Source organism: Propithecus coquereli, unplaced genomic scaffold, assembly GCF_000956105.1.
Source record: "Propithecus coquereli isolate 6110/MARCELLA unplaced genomic scaffold, Pcoq_1.0 Scaffold252, whole genome shotgun sequence".
Lineage (NCBI taxonomy): Eukaryota > Metazoa > Chordata > Mammalia > Primates > Indriidae > Propithecus > Propithecus coquereli.
This window is the reverse complement of record NW_012148086.1, coordinates 1,090,634-1,111,885: the sequence shown is the minus strand read 5'-3', so window position 1 is coordinate 1,111,885 and position 21,252 is coordinate 1,090,634. Positions and strand designations below refer to the sequence as shown.

The following is a 21,252-nucleotide window of genomic DNA, read 5'->3' as shown; positions in this document are numbered from 1 at the left end:
TGGAGTGTCACGGGGTCTGAAACTTTCTCTCCAATGGCTCATTCTCCTCTCTACAAAACCCCCCCTACACACATGCACATGCACACAAATGCAGATAACATATGTGGCAAAAATGCCAACAAATGGTGAATCTCAATGAAATGGATACAGGTGTTTGTTGTACATATTTTTCTACTTTTCTGCCAACTTGAAATTATAATCAAAATTATGGAAAAGAAACATTAAGTGCCACATTTTAAAAACTGTCATTGAGAATTTGAATTTGGTTAGCAATATGGTTTGACCCATTTTTAAAAGAAACAAACAGTGACTGGTTCTCAGAGGAAAATAATTATATCCTAGGGAAAAATGTAGAGCCGATGGGTCTGGCCCATTCACCTGATAGTCGGAAGCCAACCGTTCCTTCAATGGCCACATTTGCTAGAAATCAGCGTAAAGCAAGTGTCTGATTAGTCCTGTGTGGGTCACTTCAGTACACTGACTTCAGTTTCTTGCTTTTTGGGGGAGGTCCCTGAGGCTTGGAAACTTAAGCTACCGGGGCAGAGTGTCGTGAGGGGGCAAGCATCAAACCTACCACTCCGCCAACTCCTGGCCGACACTGCCCTGACACTGCATCAAAGGGGTCGTGTTCTCTCTGTTCACACGTGAAATAACGAGATGCCTTCAAAGTCCTGACTCAACTCCTGGGTCAGGGAGGCTCAGCAGAGGGTGGTTTGAGGGAAGAAATGGGAGGGCGCTACAGGCACAGAGGACAGCCTGAGCAAAGGCAGAGCCCTGGGAAGCAGGAGACAGGGTTGGGAGACACGTGCACGCTGCAGAGCAGCATGCTCGTCCCCAGCACACTGCGGAACAAGGACTGCAATTCCCTGCGGAGTGGTTTCCACGTGTGTTAACTATTGCGGAAGAGTTTGTATACAGCAGGCATAGAAATGAGTTTGATGTTTGTATTGTGAATGAAGAAAAACACCGCTATGCATACATACGTCATAGGGGATGTTTTCCTTGCATAAACAGAATTGAAAAGTAAGATATCTCGTTCGCTGACCTTTCCATGAGACAGCAGGTATATACATTTGCACAATTTGCTCATCCCAGAAGTAGATCTGTTTCACAAGAAAATCAGAGGGAGTAGGTTTCTCAGAGAATCTAGGATATAAAAACAAAGTAGTAATGTATCTCTTTTTTTTCTCTCTCTCTCAAAGATTTTAGTTAAACCTCTCTCAAGATTTTAGTCTATTTGTGCAAAACATCCACTTCACTGCAAGGAGGTAGCCTGGGCTAAAAGGGGTCAATGCACTTATTCCGAGACAACACTTGGTCTTTTAATAAAAATTTCTATATAATAATTCACCCCTCATTTCATTAAAGAATAAAAACTTCAGTAAAAACAAGAACAAGAATGACCGTCACCGTCTGTAGGAACGAAATGAATAGCAGTGGCTCCGCGTGGCTAGGGCCCTACGGCAGTGCACACATTGCATGTTTGTGTTAACTCTTTGCATAACCTGTGAGCAGATAAAGAACAGTAGCACAAAGCAGTTGGCTAAGAAATTTATCAGAAGCGTTTTACCTTTTCTGTGTATGATTAAAAGAATTAAGTTAAAATCTAAACTCAGCAAATAGATACTTGCAGACATTGAAGGGCTTAGCTCATTTGGCAGAGTCCAGCCAATGACAGAGCCTAAACCTCTTGCTCAGGGCTGTGTGGACAGCACCTGCGTAAGATACAGCCTTGCACATGGGTACCCTGCAACTAGCCGAGATACCCACCTAGTCAATCGGGAGCAATCAAATAGCTAACACTTTTGTCAGACGGCCGGAATACATGGGACTCAGAGAAGAGAAATGATTAAGACTTTGCCCACCCAGACCTACCACAAACTCCGCAAACTGGTAGTTTCCACTAGCATTTTTAACGTATGATTCCAAAGAATCTTTTCAATATCCACTTATTTAGCCTTCTTATGTAATTTAGTTGTAAAATGGGGCCCGCCCAAGTCTCATGAACTTAACATCCATGAGAAAGATGATTTATCAAGTTTCCTTAGATACATAGATTTGAACACATTTTCTCCTTTTGGGAAAAGAAAGAAAAAAATAAAAGAATTCTGGCCCAGCCTTATACTGGAGAGAATTAGATTTCTAAATAAGATCGTGTGTATTACTACTAGCAATTCAGATATTTCTCACGCCAATAAATGTTCACAGGCAGGAATCCAATCTCAAAAAGCAAAGCAAGGAAGCTTATTGTCTGAATAGCAGAATATATAACAATTTCTTTAGACAATGAGCTTCATTATTGCTTTAAAAACAATTTAATTCATTGATTTTTTTTTCACAAAACATCCTTAAATATGATATTTCTTGCTCCAATCTCATTCCCACTGTAACTATCACCATCAACACACCTTACTAGCAACATGACGGGAAATGCTCTAGTGATGGGCTTAGAAAATTCGATTTCTATCTGTAGAGATTCCTGGGGGTTTTCAGAAAGTCCAATGAACTGATGGAAATTCACTTTATTCCGAAGCAATACAAATGTTGTTTTATTTCTTCTATGATCCTGCCATCAAAAGGAAAACAAGTTAAGCAAACTCTGCCTTTGGAAAAATAAATGCATGAAAAATCAGCCATCGTAGGCTAAATGAAGCAGAGGTAGCAGGGAAAGGCTCTCCTTACTGGGTTGTCTTCCTCCTCAAACTCCAGGGTCAGGGGTTTCCTCAGCCACTGTCTGCCGATGGGCCTTCTGCTGGAGCAGTTGTAGAGGGCGAGGCGAACAACTCCACCCATCTTGGGAAACAAAGACCATCTCAGAGCAATGATAGCAAACAGCAGACTTAAATGAGAAAAGCAGGAAAACAAAGTATAGTGGTGCTACTGTTACAGTTATATAAAATTATGTAACTGATATCAGAGGATAGCATAGAAAAATATTATAAAGCCAGCTTTACTAGTTAGGATGGCAGGATTGGCAATGATGCTTCATTTGTATTACTCATATTAAAATTAATGATTTAAAAATTTTTGAAGTATTTTTTGCTTTATATTTTGAAAGCTCATACAAAAAAAAATCTGCTCATTGTAGATAATCAGAAAGTTATAGAAAGATATACAGAAGGGTGAAGAATAGCTTGTCTATAATCCCTTCACTCAGGGAGATCATATTTGCGGATGTCACAGACCAAACTTTTTCTATGCGTTGAGTACGTACACACTGGGCAGATAATCATCCTCTATATTTCTTGCATAAAATCTTCCAGTCACTAAATTTCCCTGATTGATATAATTTTAATTGGCTATAAATGAATCGTATCCCTATGTCTAATGTTTAGGTACATTTCTATTTGGGTTATCATAAATAATATTGTTTTAAATAAATAAGACAAAATATACTGCTTTGGATAGATCTTTTCTCATTTCCTTGGTGTAGATTCCTACAGGCGTAACAACGTGGTCCAGGCTGTTGTACTCCTGACATATGTGGACAAAGTGCTTTCTGAAAGGTCATACCAAGTGGCACCTTGCTTCACCCACTGTACCTCCACAAGCTGTAAGTATTTTTAAGTAATTGCACTTTTGTAAGTTAAAAACAATCATTTTGATTTCTGTTTCTTTATTGCTTGTTAGTTTGAATTATTCTCATATGCTGGTTAGCCATTTCTATTTCCCTATTAAAAAAAAAAGTAACTGCTTTAAAAGATGAGCATTTTTAACCAAAACAAGATGTACTTCATGAATTTGCCCATTCTTTCATCAGATGTTTATTGGGTGCCCACTGGGCCAGGAACTTGTGCCCGGGCTGAGGGTGCTAAGGTACAGAAAATACTGAGACTCCTCACTCTCTGTCCTTCCAAACTCATGGCGACCCCAGGCTCATTCACAAGGCTTCTGAACGTGGAAGGTGAGGTGGATGTCTACAAAACTGCCGGGCGGCTGGGCCAATCCTCCCTGACTGCCCCATCCTAACATCGCCCTGGTCCTCTCTTCTGCCCAACCTCCCAGGAGCCAGGGGCCACCGTGCTGGATCAGCCCAGCCTCTGGACTGGATCACACTTGCCTCTCAGGTGAGCGGGAAGGAAAAGAGGTGAGTGCTGGTGTGTCCTTGGCAGCCCCTTCTCCGGCTTCATTCAAGTGACACTCTGTATTTGCATCATCACTGCACCACACACTCTAACCTGCTCGAGGCTTTTGTTCTCCCATGATGGATTAGAAAGCCCCACAGGAAATGCTGAATGGGCCCAGCGACCCAGGCACCAGAGACACCTAGTTTTGCTAGGATTTTTCTGGAGAAACTGATCTTCCAAGAGAAATCGAGACAATAACATGTTCTAAGTGAACTGAAAAACAGGTGCAAATGTGCCAACCTTGTCTCTCTTTTTGTCACTGAAGCCCAGTTACCGCAAATTCCATGTGGCAGGTCATCTGCCGTCAAGTACCTGCCCAGGAGCTCGGCCCCCTGGATACGGGCTCTTCTTGAAGAGTATGAGCTGACTAATGTAGCACGAACTCTGCGTTTCTGCCCCAGCAGGACTGTGTCCGGCAAGGTCACCAGGTAAATGCACCTGGACGGAGCCCAGGCTCTGGACGGAGCTCTGAAGGTTCTGATGAAGCAGCGTCTGGAACTCCATCTGCCCAGTGCTAACGTGGGTCAGAGAGAGACAGCCCTGAAACACAGCAGGGGGAGCCGAATGTTTGCAACACAAATGGCCAAAGTGTCTGGAATCTAGACCAGGGGAGAAGGGGAAAATGATGGAAAAGATCCCCCATTGCAAGTTAGATTGGATTCATTTGCCTGAGCAAAAATTTTGGTACAAGGATATAAATGGTAAATAACAGTAAAACACAAACTGTTTTGTTTTGACACTTTGTTCTGTGACATTTTATTCATTTTTTAGCAACTGCTGTGCTTCTTGGGGATTCTTAGCCCATCAAAAGGCAGTTTTAATACCATGATTATTTTTTTTTATTTCAGCATATTATGGGGGTACAGATGTTTAGGTTACGTATGTTGCCCTTGCCCCCCCCCCAAATCCAAGCTTCAAGCGTGTCCATCCTCTGGGAGGTGTGCATCACACTCATTGTTTGTGCATATGCCCGTCCTCTCCTCCTCCCTCCCTCCTCCCCCTGCCCAACATCCAGTAAATGCTATTCTTAAATGTGCACTTAAGTGTTGTCACCCTATGAAAAAAGAATACCATGATTATTTCTACAACATAGAAAGTTGGCAGGAAACATGAGCACAGGGCCTTAGGGCTCGGCGCTGGGAGGGTATGCGACAAATGTTTTTAAATGTACTAATGAGTAATGACAGTTGTAATTACCAGGTTCTGATAGGGTATTCATTTACCTTCTAATTTCCCAAATATTACAGTAACTGTCAGTTAAATAAACCAGCAGGACTGGCAGGAGAGGAACAAAAGCCCATTAACTTACTGCTCTTGAAAGCATTGGACATTTTCTAAGGTAAAAATTTTAAAAAATCTGAGACAATTTCTCAAAGATACTAGAACAGAAATAAATGAAATAAACTTCAGGATTTTTTTTTTAGCAGTTATATATCAGCAGGGTTACTTTCAAAATTAATGCATGCAAGAAATCATTTGTATTAATTTACATCATTTCTCAAAAAACAGAAGGTATCCTGAGAAATAGTTGTTTAGGAGTCAAATGTCCCAAATATCTCAAATGGAAATCTACCAAAACACAAGAGGATGAAACAGAAACAGAGTTTCACTGGAAACATTACAATGCCATCACGAAACACTTAAAATTCAAAATGAAAATTTCCAAATACAGAAATGCTCCCCAGAATAGTCAACATAGCACTTTAGGAGCTGATTCTATTTTGAGAAACAATTATAAATATAGGTTAGTGTCCTGGGAGAAGAAAACAGTATTTTTATGGGTGGAGGAAAAGCATGACTTACGAGCAATAAATCTGAGATGACGATAATTGCCTCTTCCCGTAGATAGCCCTCACTCTGCAACTTTTCTTCCTTAGAGATGTCCCAGACTCTGGACATGAGAAGGACGAGCTCCAGCCTCAGGCCTCTGTCAGCCACACACCTCCCCGAGAACCAGCCTTGAGCAAACAGCGTCCGGGAGTATTTGAGGATGAGAACTGCACTCTCAAAGCTGAGCTACGTGGAAAAAAGAGATGTAAGCAAAATGCTTCAGGAACATCATGTCTATATTCTAGCCTCTTTCATTATTATTGGGAATTAAAAGTACTAAACTAGGGTCAAGAGAACTGAATGCAAGTCCAGTTTGGTCTCTAGGTGATCACTGGCAACTTCCCAAGTAACAATTTGCTGTCTGATATCAACTTCCTGACTCACAAAATGATAAAAGTAAAATAAATAGTCTCTACCAGCCTTTTATGCTGTAAGATGTTGCTTGGTTTGAACCCCAACAACCACGTTGCAAATCCCTTCACAAACTGGCCCCAACCTCCGCCCTCAGCCTTCTCTCTCCCATCACCCAAATGTGCTCTGCTCTCCAGCCTTGCTGAGCCTCCTCCTGCTCCCAAGACATTGTGGCTTCTTCCCGATGCCTTCCACATTCCCAGACCTGCAGTAGATTTACCCTCTTTTCGCCTACCAAAATCCACTGTTTTTCTAAAAAAAAAGTATTCTCTCTTTTTCTAAACTTGTAACATGGACTATTTCCAAACATACACAAAAGTAAATAGAATAGAATAGTAGTACAACATGCCCATCACCCAACTTTAACAATTATCATTCATGGGCAATATTTTTTCTTATGTTCCTTACTTGATATTTAAAAAAATATTTAAAAGTAAATCTCAGATATTATTTTTATCCACACTTTATTATGTAGCACTGATAGATAACACTTTATTATGTGTGCTAAAAGCATGCTCACAGCACCATTATCATGTCTAATAAAATTGCGATTCTTCCTACTTATCTTCTAAAACCAACTTCAAATGTCCACCAGACAAAGTGAGCTGCACCACTGCTTGTGTTTCTGCAGAATTTTGCCATTCTCCTAATCATAGGACTTAGTGTATTTATTGAAGTATATCTGTTTCCACATTTGACTCCATTCATCAGTGCTTAAAAGACAAAGACTAAATCTTTTTCTTCTTTGTACCTTAGCAGCTCCTAGCAATTGCTCAATAAATACGTGTCCAATGAAATGAAGATTATATTTTCTGTTAGCCATGCTTATTTAACCAAAATGTGGTTTAGAAGTACCTTTTAAAATAAAATTCTTACACCAACAATAAAATTAAACTAGTTTGGAAATACATTTAAACTACCATTAAAGGCCTTATACACAAGGTAACTTACCATCAAAATAGGACTTAAAATTTAAAGAATCATCTTTTATCTAAAATAAAACAAGTACTTTAAAGAACATAGTGTGCCCACTTTTCACAGTGCCTACTATTTTTAACCAAAAATATCAAAAATGATTACTTTAGAAATGATAGTCAATCATGTGCAGTTTTATTTTCCACTCTGAGCTAAGAACTGCGGCAGGTCCTGGGGTTTGGAGAAGCACAAGAGAGGGACTATGCCAGGGATGGTTTGATCTCCACCACATTCATCCTCCTGAGCCTCGCGTTGGGTCATTGCTGGGAAGTAATTCCATTTCCTGGATCTTTGAGTCCAGGTGAGGCCATGTGACTGGTGCTCACCGGGGAATGTGAGTGCAGTCAGGCATGCCACTCCCAGGGCCACATTGTGGACAAGCAGTATACCTTCTCCACGCTTTATTCCCCTGACTTAGGAAGCCACAGAGTGGATATGTTGGGAGCATGAGATGAAAGCCAGAGTCCCCGAGTCACCATCGGGGAGATCACCCATGGAACACCTGGTATGGGATGTGTGTGATTGAAGAATAAACTTCTGCTGTGTTCAGCTACTGAGATTTCAGAGTTGTCTGTTATAGCAGCTAATGTCACTTTAACTAATGTAGTTTGTGTCTTAGGAGGCTAAGTAGTCTAAATTTGGAAGGCAGATGTAAAAAAAAAATAATTATAGATCAAAAGTGTTAAAGTGCTATAACAAAGTCATGTACAAATTTGCCTAGAATCAAATGAACTCTGCCTTCAGGCTCTGTGAAGATTTCATAGAGAAGGTGGCACTTGAATCTAGACTTGAGGAGAAAGTAATACTCCCAGAGAAAGAAGTAACCTGCTCCAGGTTAAGGGAAAGCACACTATGTCAGGGACGAAAGGAACTTCCAGAGTGACTGAACAGGGAAGCTGGCTGTGTTGGGATGTGTGCAACGTGAAGTGCGGAGAGTAAGCTGGAGCCAGGTAAAGTCTGTGCATGATGTGCGAATAACCAGATTTTATCCTCAAACTCCTAGGAAGCCATCAAGTATTTTAAAGCAAATGGAAGACGTGACCAGATGTGTTCTCTACGAAGACAGCTCTGTCAGAAGAGAGGAGGATTACACTACCAAGGGAAGACTGGCCTCCCTACGCAGACTGGTGGCTGTTGGAGTAAAGCCACCCAAGAAGAGGAGGATGAGACTTGGGGAGGAGGGATGGGGGCGGGCGATAGAGCCATCCAGTCATCATTCATTCATTCATTCATTCATTTCCCATCTGCCTCCCAAGCTCCTGCCATGTGTCACAGCTGTGGTTATTTCTGTGGTGAAGAGTAATGAAAAGTCCCTGATGTCATGCAGTTTACGTTCCAGCAAGGGAAGAGCAGCAATGAAGACGTAAATGAGATGGCTGCTGATAGTGAAAATACCGGAGGAGACAACCCAGGTAGTACAAGGAGAGGGTGACTTCAGATTGTGGGTCAAGGAAGACTTCTCTGAGCAAGGAATGTTTGAGCTGAGAGTGGAACGAAAGGTTCCAGCTCTTTGCTAAGCCAAGGGGAGGACACAGCAGGAAAAGGAACAAGCCAGTCTGTCTGGAGGATGGTTAGAAAGGGGTAGAAAGACCAAGAGAGGAGGATGGAAGGGTGAGAAGGAGCAAACCACACAGGCACAAAAGACCTGTGCATTTTATCACACATGCAAGGAGAAGCCACAGGAAGTATTAAGCAGGAGACTGGCATTACTAATTCCAGCTTTTAAAATGCTCCTCTGGCTGCTGTTCATAGCATGTATAACAAAGCGTCCAGACAGGAGGCAGGGAACACAGGGAGACAGTCTACTAGCCTGGAGGAGAAAGGACGTGTGCTTAGATTAGAGTGGGGCAGTAGAGATGGAAGAGGCAGGAAATTCTAGCTATGTTCCTGAGGAAGAACTGATCAGACTTAATTCTAAGTGGATGGAGGATGAAAGGGAGGACTCTCTGAGCACACCTGGGCTTTGATGTGACCCTCTGAGTGGACGGTGCTTCCCTGTACTGAACTGAGGAAGGCAGGAGGAGCAACGGGGTGGCAAGGGGTGGAGAAGAGCTGCGCTTCCACATGCTGGGCTTGAGCAGTCATCACCCACGTGGAGGTGGAGGTGCGAGGTAGGTAGCTATGGGTATGAATCTGGAGCACTTGAGAGAGGCTCAGGTTGAAGATATAGAATGCAGAGTCACCATCACGTCCACTTAAGGTGAGAAGACTGGATGAGATCATCCAAGGAGAAAGTGTGGACAGAGAATCTAAGAGGCCCAAGACAAAACCCTGAGGCACTGACCACATAACCACAGGTGGGGAAAAGCCAACAGTGCTCAGTCACCAGGCAACCAAGAAATGTGTGTCATGAAGCCAAGAGAAGAGACTGTCTCCCAAACGAGGGCGAGCCTCCCACAGAACGTTCCTGGGAGGGAGAGGTCGGCCCAGTGGATTGGGCCACATGCAGATCTTCAGTGACTGTGGCAGGAGCAGTTTCAGTGTGGAGATGGAGACCAAAGCCTGATTTTCATAGTTTAAAAATGCATGAGGGTTGGGTGCGGTGGCTCACACCTGTAATCCTAGCACTTGGGGAGGCCAAGGCAGGAGGATCACTTGAGGTCAGGAGTTCAAGACCAACCTGAGCGAGAGTTAGACCCCATCTCTACAAAAAATAGAAAAATTAGCTGGAGTGGTGGCGTACCCCTGTAGTCCCAGCTACTAGAGAGGCTGAGGCAGGGGGATCGCTTGAGCCCAGGAATTTGAGATTGTGGTGAGCCGTGATGACACCACTGCATTCCATCCCAGGCAACAGAGCAAGACTCTATCTACAAAAAAACCAAAAAGAAGTCGAAGAAGCTGGGTGTGGTCTTGTGTACCTGTAGTCCCAGCTATTCAGGAGGCTGAGGTGGGAAGATTGCTTGAGCCCAGGAGTTTGAAGCCAGCCTGGGCAACATAGCGAGATCTTGTCTCTGAAAAAAAAAATGCAATGAGAGACAGCAAGTACAGCCCACAGCAGGCTCAGAACTCACTTTCTAACTTCTTGCTGTGAAGAGGAGCATAGAAATGAGATGCCAGCTGGAAGAGGGTGGAATTTCACCAGAAAGATTTTTAAAAAAATAAGTGAGATTCTAAGCATGTGGGGGATCACAGGCAGATCACGGGGAGATGGAAGCAGCAGAGAGGGTGGTGAACTGAAGGAGAGAAACTGTGGAGAAGGCGAAGTGGGCGGGGGCTGGACCACCGCCTGCAGCCACTCGGGCTGGGCACTGCCTGACGCCAGAGGGCACCGCCGTGTAGACTGGAATGTGGGACGCTGAGGGACCTGGGGGGATTCCCACACAAACGGAGGGGTGCGCCCACGTGGAGTGGGGAACTCGCTCCATGGACACAGAGTGTGGAGGACGGACGAGGCTGGAGTTAGACTGCAGACAGGTGGTAGATGAGGGACTCTGCTCATCTCTCAAACAGCAACACAAAAGGTGCCAGAGACTCAAGAAGAAAAGGTGTGAAGATGAGAAAAGCCCATGCCGTGTACTAATAAAAAGCATAATCCCCTCACCAAAGTTGTCCATGGCATGGACAGTAACTCTTCCGACCTATTTCTACCTCGGGTTTCCAAACTTCTATACTAAGGAAGGAAGGTCTTCACCCATAATCTGAAATGGCCCATGTCATTCAGATGGATTCTTAGGAGGAGGTCAGATTTCCAGTCTCTGTGTCAAAACATAACTCTGGACAGTATATTCTTGAAGAACTGGTCATACACCTCATAATTATGCAAAACAGTAGGAAAATATGCTTGGAAAGAGATAACACTTACCTTATTAGAGAAGGTTATGAGGTTTCTCAACATAAGAACAGAATCAGTCATTTCTTCCTGATTAGGAGAAACAAGCAAAAAAGAGAACAAACAAAAAAAGAGAGGAAAGTTAGCTTATTTGGTCTAAAGTTACAGCTTGCTTATGTAGAAATAGAGCAGATTCCATGCTCTTCAGCTGAGAGACTAACTGGAGGCCAGACCTTCTTTAGAGAGACCACACCATGGTCTCCAATTTTCCTTCCAGTCCAGCATCTCTCCTTGATGTGCCCCTAGTCAGCCTCACCCCCACTGCCAGGAAACTGGCATGAGGCAAGAGGAAATAAGGGAACAGAGGCAAGTGAAACTTTGGAAAGGTGTCAAAGAGAATGATGGTGTAAGAAAACATATTATTTCAAGTGAAGTATCTTACAATTGTATGTGCTTTAGGTGCGAGTATACTCTGGTGACATGTGTAAGATAGCAGTTGCAGAAACGTTAGGAGCAAGGACAGTAATATTTGAATATATGGTCATTTCTTTAGAAGGTGCACATACTCGTGAACTTAACTCTCTAGGATATCATTGCTAACAAAATAAAATCATATTGGATTGACATAATTTTTCCCTACACAAACTTTAGCAGAACTGTCTGTAATGACCATTGACTTGTATCAGTCTGTCTTTTAGAAACCAGCAGCATTCATTGGTGATAGATATTAGCAGGCTAGAAGGATCACAGCCTTGTGTGGGAACCAAGCTGGCTGGCCCTTCTGGTCTCATTCTTTGCCTGTATTCCACAGGCATGACCACTTGCTGTTGTGGTAACCAGTCACAGGCTCTACTACTTGCTGCATACAGGCTTATAGATGCTGAACTCACCCTGCTCTGGGCCATACCTGATCTGCAAAAGCTAATTTGCATACTGAAGAAATTAATTCATCTTGTATTCGTGACCATTGGCCACATGAGGCAGTTCCGTCCTCCTTAGACAAACGACTCAGGATCCCAGTGGTCATGGTGATGTAGTTCCTCATTTCTGTGTAACTCCCCATCAGCTGGAGGATAGACAGGCTTTTCAGGCTGGAATTATATCTGAAGGAGACACAGGAGTTATGATTGTTCCAACACACTGCAAAACTTCTCATCCTGCCTACCAAGAGTGGAATGGGATTTGTGGGAAAAACACTTCGTGGTGGGTCAGGGCAGAAAGAGAATGACACAAAGGAGAGCTGGTCTGTGCAGAGGAGACTCTAAAAAGGCACAGTAAGGCATAATACCAAAATTCTTTTAAAACTCCTTTTATCAGAACTCAAAAAGGCACAAGAAGCCAAACAGATAAGGGTAAAAGCACTATGGCCAATGAAGAAATGTAGTGCAGAGCCAGACAAAGAGAGCACCATGGCACAGCTGGCTGGGGTTTCGTAAGCTTCTGAATGATGGAGTTGGCAGTTAGTGCCCAAATCCACAGTAGAGTGGGCATCTGCACTGTACTCGTGGTTTGATGTAAATTCACAAGTTTATGGCTTCAGATTCCAGTAACTAGGTATTTATTTACTTATTTACTAACAACATACTTCACTTATTTACACTTGAAAAGGGAGCATGATATCATGAAAAGAGCCCTGTGAGTGTGATCAAAGACCAGTTCCAGCCCTTGCTCTGCAATTTCTTTGCTGTATGATCTCAAGAGCATCATTTAACACAATAACTGCACTTCAGTTTCCAAATAAAAATAGAAAGTTTCATCTGAACATTCCACACAGAGTCATTGCAAGAAGTAAATACATTAGAAATCATTTTTTAATTAATTAAAAAATGCTTTATGGGCTCTGAACACATATGCTTAAGCATACCCTCGACCAACAAGTGATTTATGCAGACCAAGACCCTACGAAACCAGGCTAAAGATAAAAACAAACAAATAAATCTGTGCAGAAACACCACATATTGCACAGTAAGGGGAAATATACTTTACAAAATCTGTCACGCCAAGTCAATACACATATGAACAAATGACCAAACAAAAACAATGACAGCAAGACCAGGAAGAGGGGGTAGGCCAGTACCCACAGTAGCTGCAATATATTATCTAAAATGTCCAGCTTTCAATGAAAGATTTAAGACATTCAAAGAAACATAAAATGTGACCTAATACAGGAAAAATAAGTAGGGAACAGAAACTGCCTTTGAGGGGTCACAAATGTTGGACTTAGCAAAGACTTCAAAGCAGCTGTTATAGATATGTTTAAAGAACTAAAGAAAACCATATTTTTAAAAATTAAAGGAAGGTATAACGATGACTAATCAAATAAAGAATATCAATAGAGACATAGAAGCTATAAATTCAGAAGTTATAGAAAAAAACAAATAGAAAGACATGTACAATAATCAGAATAAAAGAGAAGTTGAAAAGTACATTTGAGAAAAGAATCTGTTACCTTGAAGACAAAACAATAGAGATTATAAAGAACAGAAAGAAAAAAGTAGGAAGAAAACGAACATCAACTCAGAGAATGTTGGACGTTATTAACTTCACAAATTCTATTTTTCTTTCTCTTTCTTTTCTTAATTTATTTAAAAAGCCATTGCATAAAATAATATCCATAAAATGGCACTGTTGGGCCTATAAGACACAGAAAAGTAATATAACAATACAAAGAAGGAGGGTGGGAGTGAAGCTATGCAGAAATAAGGAAATGACGCTAGATGGTAACTTAAACCCACAGGAAGATATGAAGACAAACAGAAATACTAAATAAGAAGATTCATACATTAAAACACTTCTGAAAATATATTTTTGCTCTTTTTTCTTCTCTAGTTTCTTGAAAAGATAACATTATACAAAACGATAGTTATAACATTGTATCGCTGGGTTTGTATCGTATATACATGTAATATGCATAATAATAGCACAAAAAGGGAAGAGAAAATGGATCTATATAGGAGTAAAGTTTCTACATCTTGCTGAAACTAAGTTAGTATAAATTTGTAGTTGTTTCTAATTAGTTAAGATGTATATTGTAAGCCCAAGAGCAACAGCTAAGAAAATACCTACAAAAAATACTTAAAAATCATTAAAGGAATTAAAATGGTACACTAGAAAATATTCCCTTAGGATAAAAGAAGGCAGTAAAGGAGGAACAAAGTACTCATGAGACATGTAGAAGACAGAAGCAAAATGGTGTACATACATCCGACCATATCAATAATAACATTAAATGTGAATAGATTGTAAAATACAATCAAAAGGCAGAAATTGTAAGATTGGATATAAAACATGTTTACTGGAGACATATTTTAAGTTCAAGTATAAAACTAGGTTGAAAGTAAAAGGATGGGAAAAGACATACGTGCAAACACTAACCATAGGGCACCTGCAACGGTTATATTTATATCAGAAAAAAATAAATTAAGACAAAAACAGGTAGTAGCAATAAAGAGGGATATTTTCTAATTATAAAATAGGTTAATCCATTAGGAAGATTAAAAAAATTATAAATATATAGAGATCTAACAACAGGTCCCATATACATGAAGTAGAAACTGACAGAATTGAAGGAACAGGTAGAAAATTAAAAAAATAATAATACTGTCAATAATGGATAGAATAACTAGGCATAAAATCAACAAGGATATGTAAGACTTGAACAATAATATAAATCAAGTAGACCTAACAGACATCCATAGAACATTTTACCCAACAAAATAAGATTACATATTCTTCTCAAGTGCACACAGAACATTCTCTAGAATATACCACATAGTAGTAGGGCAGTAAAAAAAAAATCAGTATGTTTTAAATTCTTGCAATCACATGAAGTATATCCTCTGACCATGATGGAATTAAATGAGAAATCAATGACAAAAATAAATTTGGCAAATTCACAAATATGTAAAATTTAAACAACGAACTCCTAAATAACCAATGGTTCAAAAAAGAAATTGCAACAAAAATTACAAAACACGTTGAGTAATGAATAAAAACACCAACATTCCAAAACACATGGGATTCAGCTAAAGCAGTGCTTGAGGGAAATTTATAGCTATAAATGCCTATAAACAAGACAATACCAAATCAATAACCTAACTTTCCTACCTTAGGAAACAAGGAAAAAATAAAAAAGAGCAAATTAAATCCAGAATAAGCAGAAGGAAAAAAATACTAAACATTAGTGCAGAAATGAGTCAAATAGAGAATAGAAAAAAGCAGAGAAAAATAAATGAAACCAAAAGCTTGTTCTTTGAAAATATCAACAAAACTGACAAATATTTAGCTAGACTGATAAAGAAGAGAGAGAGAAGACAAATTATTAAAATCAGGAATGAAATGAATATCACTACTGACTACATTAAAATAAAAAAGATTATTAAAAATATTTTAATTAAACAACTATATGCAAAAAAATTAGAGAATGTAGATGAAATGAAAAAATTCTTATAAAGAAAAAACTACTGAAACTGACACAAAAATAAATAGAAAATTTGCATGGTAAAGAGACTGAATTAGTCATTTTAAAATTTCCACAAAGAAAATCCCAGACCCCGATAACATCACTGGTAATTTCTACTGAATATTTATAGAAGAATTAATACCCATCCTACACAAAATTTTCCAAATATCAGAATACAAAGGAACATTTCCAAATTGATTGAGGTCACTATTACCCCAATACCAAAACCAGACAAAGACAACACAGGGAAAGAAAACTACAGGCCAATACCTGTTACGAATACAGACACAAACACTCTCAATAAAGTACTAGAAACAAAATCCAGCAACAAAGGCAAAGGATATTATATACCATGACCAAATGGAATTTATTTCTGGATTATAAAGGTGACGTAAATCAATCAATTTAATATAACTTGTGTCTTAGTCTGTTTGTGCTACTATAATAAAATACCTGAGACTGGGTAATTCACAAAGAACAGAAATTATTTCTTGAATTTCTGGAGTCTGGGAAGTCCAAGATCAAGGCACTGGCAGGATCAGTGGTCTGGTGAGGTCTCCTCTCTGTTTTCAGGACGGCACCTGTTGCTGCATCCTCCAATGGGACTAATATTGTGTCCTCACATAGAAGAAGGGATAGAAGGGCCAAAAGGGGCCTGTCAAGTTTGCTCTAGCCCTTTCATAAAGTTACCAGTCCTACTTATGAGAGCAGAGCCCTCATGGCCTAATCACTTCCTATAGGCTCCACCTTTTAATACTACTGTTGCCTTGGGGATAAAGTTTCAACATGAATTTTGGATGGGACACAAACATTCAAACCATAGCAATTTGTTAATAGAAGAAAGAACAAAAAACATATAATCATCTCAATAGACCTAGGAAAAGCATTTGACAAAATCTAACATCATTTCATAATAAAAAACACTAAAAAAAACTAGGAATACAAGAGAATATCCTCAACCTAATAATGGTTGTCTATGAAAAGCCTACAGCTAACACTTATTCTAAGTGGTGAAAGACTGAGTGCTTCCTTCCTAAAATTTGGAACAAGATCAGGCAGGATTTCCACTCTTGGCACTTTGTTCAGCATTGAACTGGGGGTTCTGGCCTGGATAATCAGTCAAGAAAAAGAAATAGAAAGCATCTAGATTGGAAAGAAAGAAGTAAAATTCTCTAGTCACAGATGACATGATCATATATATAGAAAATCTCAAGGAATGCACTAAAAAGCTATTAATACTAATAAACTCATTCAGCAGCCTTATAGGATATAAGATTAATATATAAAATCAATTGTAATCTGTGCACTAGCAATAAAAAATCCAAAAATAAAATTAAGAAAACAAATTTACAGAAAATAAAATGCTCATAAACAAATTGAACAGAATAAATACAAGATGTGCCCACTGAAAACTATAAAACATTGTTGAAAAAATTAAAGATCTAAACAAATATAAGGACATCCCATATTCATGAATTGGATGACTTGATATTGTTAAAATGGCAATACTCCCAAACTGATCTACAGATTCAACAAATCCCTACCAAAATCCCAGCTGGCTTTTGTTTTGGTTTGATTTGTTTTGTTTCTTCTATCCCCTTCAGTAGTTGTCTGGAGCCCTGGCTTGCCCAAGCTGGAGCAAGGCTGGGGAAGGCAGCCAGCATTGGAGCCCTCATGCCAGGCCTACACTGTTTTGTTTTTGCAGAAATTGACAGGCTGATTCTAAAATCTATATGGAAATATGAGGGATCTGAAATAGCCGACCTTGTGAAAGAACAAGTTAGTGGGCTCAGGCTTCTCAGTTTCAAAATTTATTACAAAACTACAGTAATGTAGATAGCGTAGTACTTGTATAAGGAGAGACATCTAGGTTAATGGAATAGAATTCAGAGTCCAGAACATTTATGGACAATTGATTTTTGACAAAGGGTCCAACATAATTCAGTGGGGGGAAATAGTCTTTTCAACAAATGGTGCTTAGGCAACTGGATATCATATGCAGAAAAGGAAGTTGGAGACCTACCTTACACTACACACAAAAATTAACTCAAAGTGGACCATAGGCTTAAATGTAAGAGCTAAAACTATAAAACTCTTAGAAGAAAACACCAGGGTAAATTTTTGTGATCTTGTTCTAAACAATAATTTCTTAGATATAATACCAAAAGCATAAGAGATAAAAAAGAAGACAAATAAGTTAGACTCAATCAAAATTAAAAACTTTTGTTCTTCATTGGACAATCAAGAAAGTGAAAAGAGAACAAGAGACTAGGAAAATATTTGCAAATCATGTATCTTGTAAGGAATTTGTATCGAGCGTGTGTAAAGAACTCTTACAATTCAATTATAAAAAGCCAATAAACCCAATTAAAAAATGGGCAAAGTTTGTGAAGAGACATTTCTCCAGGGAAGAGACACAAAGTGTATGAAAAGATACTCAGCTTCATCAATCACTAGGGAAATGCAAATCCAAACCTTAATGAGATGCCACTCCACACCCTCTACAGCAGCTATAAACAAAAAGATGGACAATAACCAGTGTTGGTTAGGATATTGAGAAACTGGAATCCTCACACATTGTTACTAGGAATATATAATGGTGCAGCCACTTTGGGAAACAGTTTAGTAGTTCCTCAAAATGCTAAAACTAGAGTTACCATAAGACACAGTGATTTCACTCCTAGTTATCTACTCAAGGAAAATGAAAACACACATCCACACAAAAACTTGTACATGAATGTTCATAGCAGTGTGATTTGCTATAGCCAAAAAGTAGAAACAACCCACATGTTCATCAATTGATGAATGAATAAACAGAATGTGATATATTCATATAATAAAGTATTATTCAGCAATAAAAAAGTATTGGGTATAATATATGCTACCATTAATACATAGATGACACTCAAAGACATTTATATACCAAGTGAAAAAAGATAGTTACTAAAGATCACATGTTGTGCCATCCCATTTATATGAAATTCCTAGAGTAGACAAATCTGTCAACATGGAGTAGATTAGTGGTTGTCTGGGCTGGTAGGAGGGAACTGGATGGTGGAGTTAGGGGAGTGACGGCTAGTGAGTACAAGGGTTTTATGGGATGAAGAAAATGTTCTAAAACTAGATGGTGAAGGTTGCACAACTCAGTAAGTGTACCAAAAACCAAGGAATCTTATACTTTAAATGGGTGAACTGTATGGTATGTAAATGATATCTCAATAAAACTGTTTTTAAAAAAGAAGTGTTTTATAGGCTCTGAAGCACCTGCACAGACATGAGTTAGCAGGATTGCAGTGGTGAATCCCCGACTTTTTCTTTTGCTTATCCTCAGAAGATGAATTTCTGCCACTCGTTGACACTCACTGACGACTTGGGGAAGGGCTATCACTTGCATACAAACACTGCTCTAGGATGTCCATGTGGTGTTGTGTTACTCACAGGTCCTCGTCCAGGCAGTCACTCCCACGGTAGCGGGGCAGCACGGTCACCACCACAGCGCATGGCTGTACCTTGGAGCCTTTGCCATCTGTGATCTCAGTGGAAACCAAAACTGTAAGGGAGAAGTCAGAGGATGGTCAGCCTGGGTATGCGGCCACAGACATGCTTCTTCACACACGGGCAGCAAGTGAATGGCACAGGAGGACGGGCTCAGTCCTGGCACAGCTCTGGACAGGATGACGGTGCAAGCTGTTTTCCCTCCCGAGTTGCTTACACTGTGGATGGATATCAACAAATCGGTTAACAGACTTTGTGTTGAGCAGATCTATATGCGTAGGAAGGTGATGGATGCTACCAGGACTCCAAAATAAAGCAAAGCATGAGAGTGAAACTTCAGGTTCTTCCACCCTCCTGGGGAGATCTCAACACTGACATAAAATCTCAGCACCAGTACAAGGCAGTGAATGCTGATCAGATGGGGAAGACAGGGGTGTCTCAAAAAGTTGAGAGGCAGAAGCCACCGCCATGTGCTGAAGAAGCCGGAGAGGGATTCCTTCATTCACACGCTCAGGCGCTCACTCACTGGCCCTGCAGTATGGTGTGCATGCAGGGCTGTAGGTGAGCAGGGCTGCCTCTGCCCTCCGGCACCTCCTGGCCGACTAAAATCACGATAAAACAGGGGTTAGGCCTGGGGCCATGGGGAGCCCAGGGAGTGAAACACAAACTGTAATGGGCCATCAAGGATTGGGGTAATGTTTTTCCAAGTTCCAAAATGATGTATAGAAATTTAGTAGGTCTAGAGAAAAGGTAAAGAAGAATTCTGACTGAGGAGATGTTTTTGTGAACAGACCTAAGACCCATTTTGGGGACCCAGGAATTCCTTCATGTCCCAGGGTCCCAGAGCTGTGGAGAGACATGCAAATGGGGGTTGAAGTGCAGGTGATGGCCAGATGGTGAAGCCACAAGTACAGTCATGTGAACCACGTGGAAAGATCAACACACAGGTGTGCCCTGGGGTCTATATAACCACATCCTCGGCCTGAAACCCAGTGCCAAGGATTGGGGACTTAATTTTGGAGGTTGGTGCTTCTCAAGATGTGGCCCGTGGACACATTTGCATCCCAGTCACCAGGAAGCTTGTCTACAAGCAAATTCTGGGCTCCGCCTTTGCCTCAAGATTCTGAGTCAATAGGTATTGGGTGGGCCCCTGGCAGCCGCAATTTTAACAAATAACCCTACTACAAATGTGGTTGGTGCTACGAATCAAGACAGAGAATCTAAGAAAAGGAGCAGGTCTCAGTCAAGACTTTCCATATTCATTCATGCAAAAGATGGGACAAGACAAAGTATGTATTAAATATTTATTAGATTGTATTTATTTTGCTTATGTTTACCATCTTAGAAATCTTGAATTCAGATATTCATAATTAATCATATTCATATTGACAATTATAACCAAATATCATGCTTATGAAGGATTTGAGTAACATCACTAACCCTCACACTGCTCTGGGACATGACCTAAAATTTGGTTCTATCAATTTATGTTAAAAATCCTTTCTTCCCACCCAGAGGTAAGGCCCTACCACAAAGTCCTTCTTCAGGGAAGCCCTGTGGTCTGGGATGCCCTGGTGGACAGAGGTCCCATTTACTCCGCATGCAGCTCTCTGGGGAGGGGCATGCCAGGTCTTAACATAACCGACTGCCAGGAAAAGGAAGCCCATTTTTGGTTGGGCCTCCTCACCTAAGGGCACATCCTGTTCTGACCCAGGTGCTGGGATGAGTCCCTGGCTTCACATCCAACACCAAGAAGTGGGAAAGCTTGGCATGAGCATCTGTTCTGAGAAAAGTCTCAGGGAAACAGAGGATGGAGGCAATCTTAGTATTTACGGATTTATGGAGGTAGACCCTACATTATTCCATTCAACCAACATCTACCATGCTAGTCTTGTTGCTTGACTTTAAGAAACTTCAAGATCAGATGGGAGTACAAAGTCATTGAGATACAAAGCAGGGCATGGATTACAAAGGTCCCAAAGTGCCCTGCACAGAAGTTTTACTCAGTTTAATTGACTTGAATCTAGAAGAAGGTGCAAGTGTTTCTAACTGGAGGTGACAGGCAAGGTTTCATGAAAAAGAAAGCATTTTAGTCGGGCTTAAAGGAAAGGTGAAATTTAAATAAATCATGTGGATGAACTAGTTCAGACTTCAAGCTGAAGTAATCTAACCATCCCAGATCC

General features: G+C 40.5%; 1 protein-coding gene across 1 annotated transcript in view; it reads right to left on the bottom strand.

Annotated features, from left to right (window-relative positions):
• PKD1L1 (polycystic kidney disease 1 like 1) overlaps nt 1-21,252 on the bottom strand; it is a 118,055-nt gene that overhangs the window by 51,727 nt on the left and 45,076 nt on the right. The window contains exons 21-28 of the mRNA XM_012646895.1: nt 19,013-19,124; nt 12,020-12,215; nt 11,146-11,202; nt 5,931-6,143; nt 4,440-4,667; nt 2,683-2,793; nt 2,409-2,566; nt 1,046-1,146 (exon numbers count right to left, since the gene is read on the bottom strand). Of these exons, the coding sequence (XP_012502349.1) occupies nt 1,046-1,146; nt 2,409-2,566; nt 2,683-2,793; nt 4,440-4,667; nt 5,931-6,143; nt 11,146-11,202; nt 12,020-12,215; nt 19,013-19,124 (1,176 nt within the window). The remainder of the gene's footprint in view (nt 1-1,045; nt 1,147-2,408; nt 2,567-2,682; nt 2,794-4,439; nt 4,668-5,930; nt 6,144-11,145; nt 11,203-12,019; nt 12,216-19,012; nt 19,125-21,252) is intronic.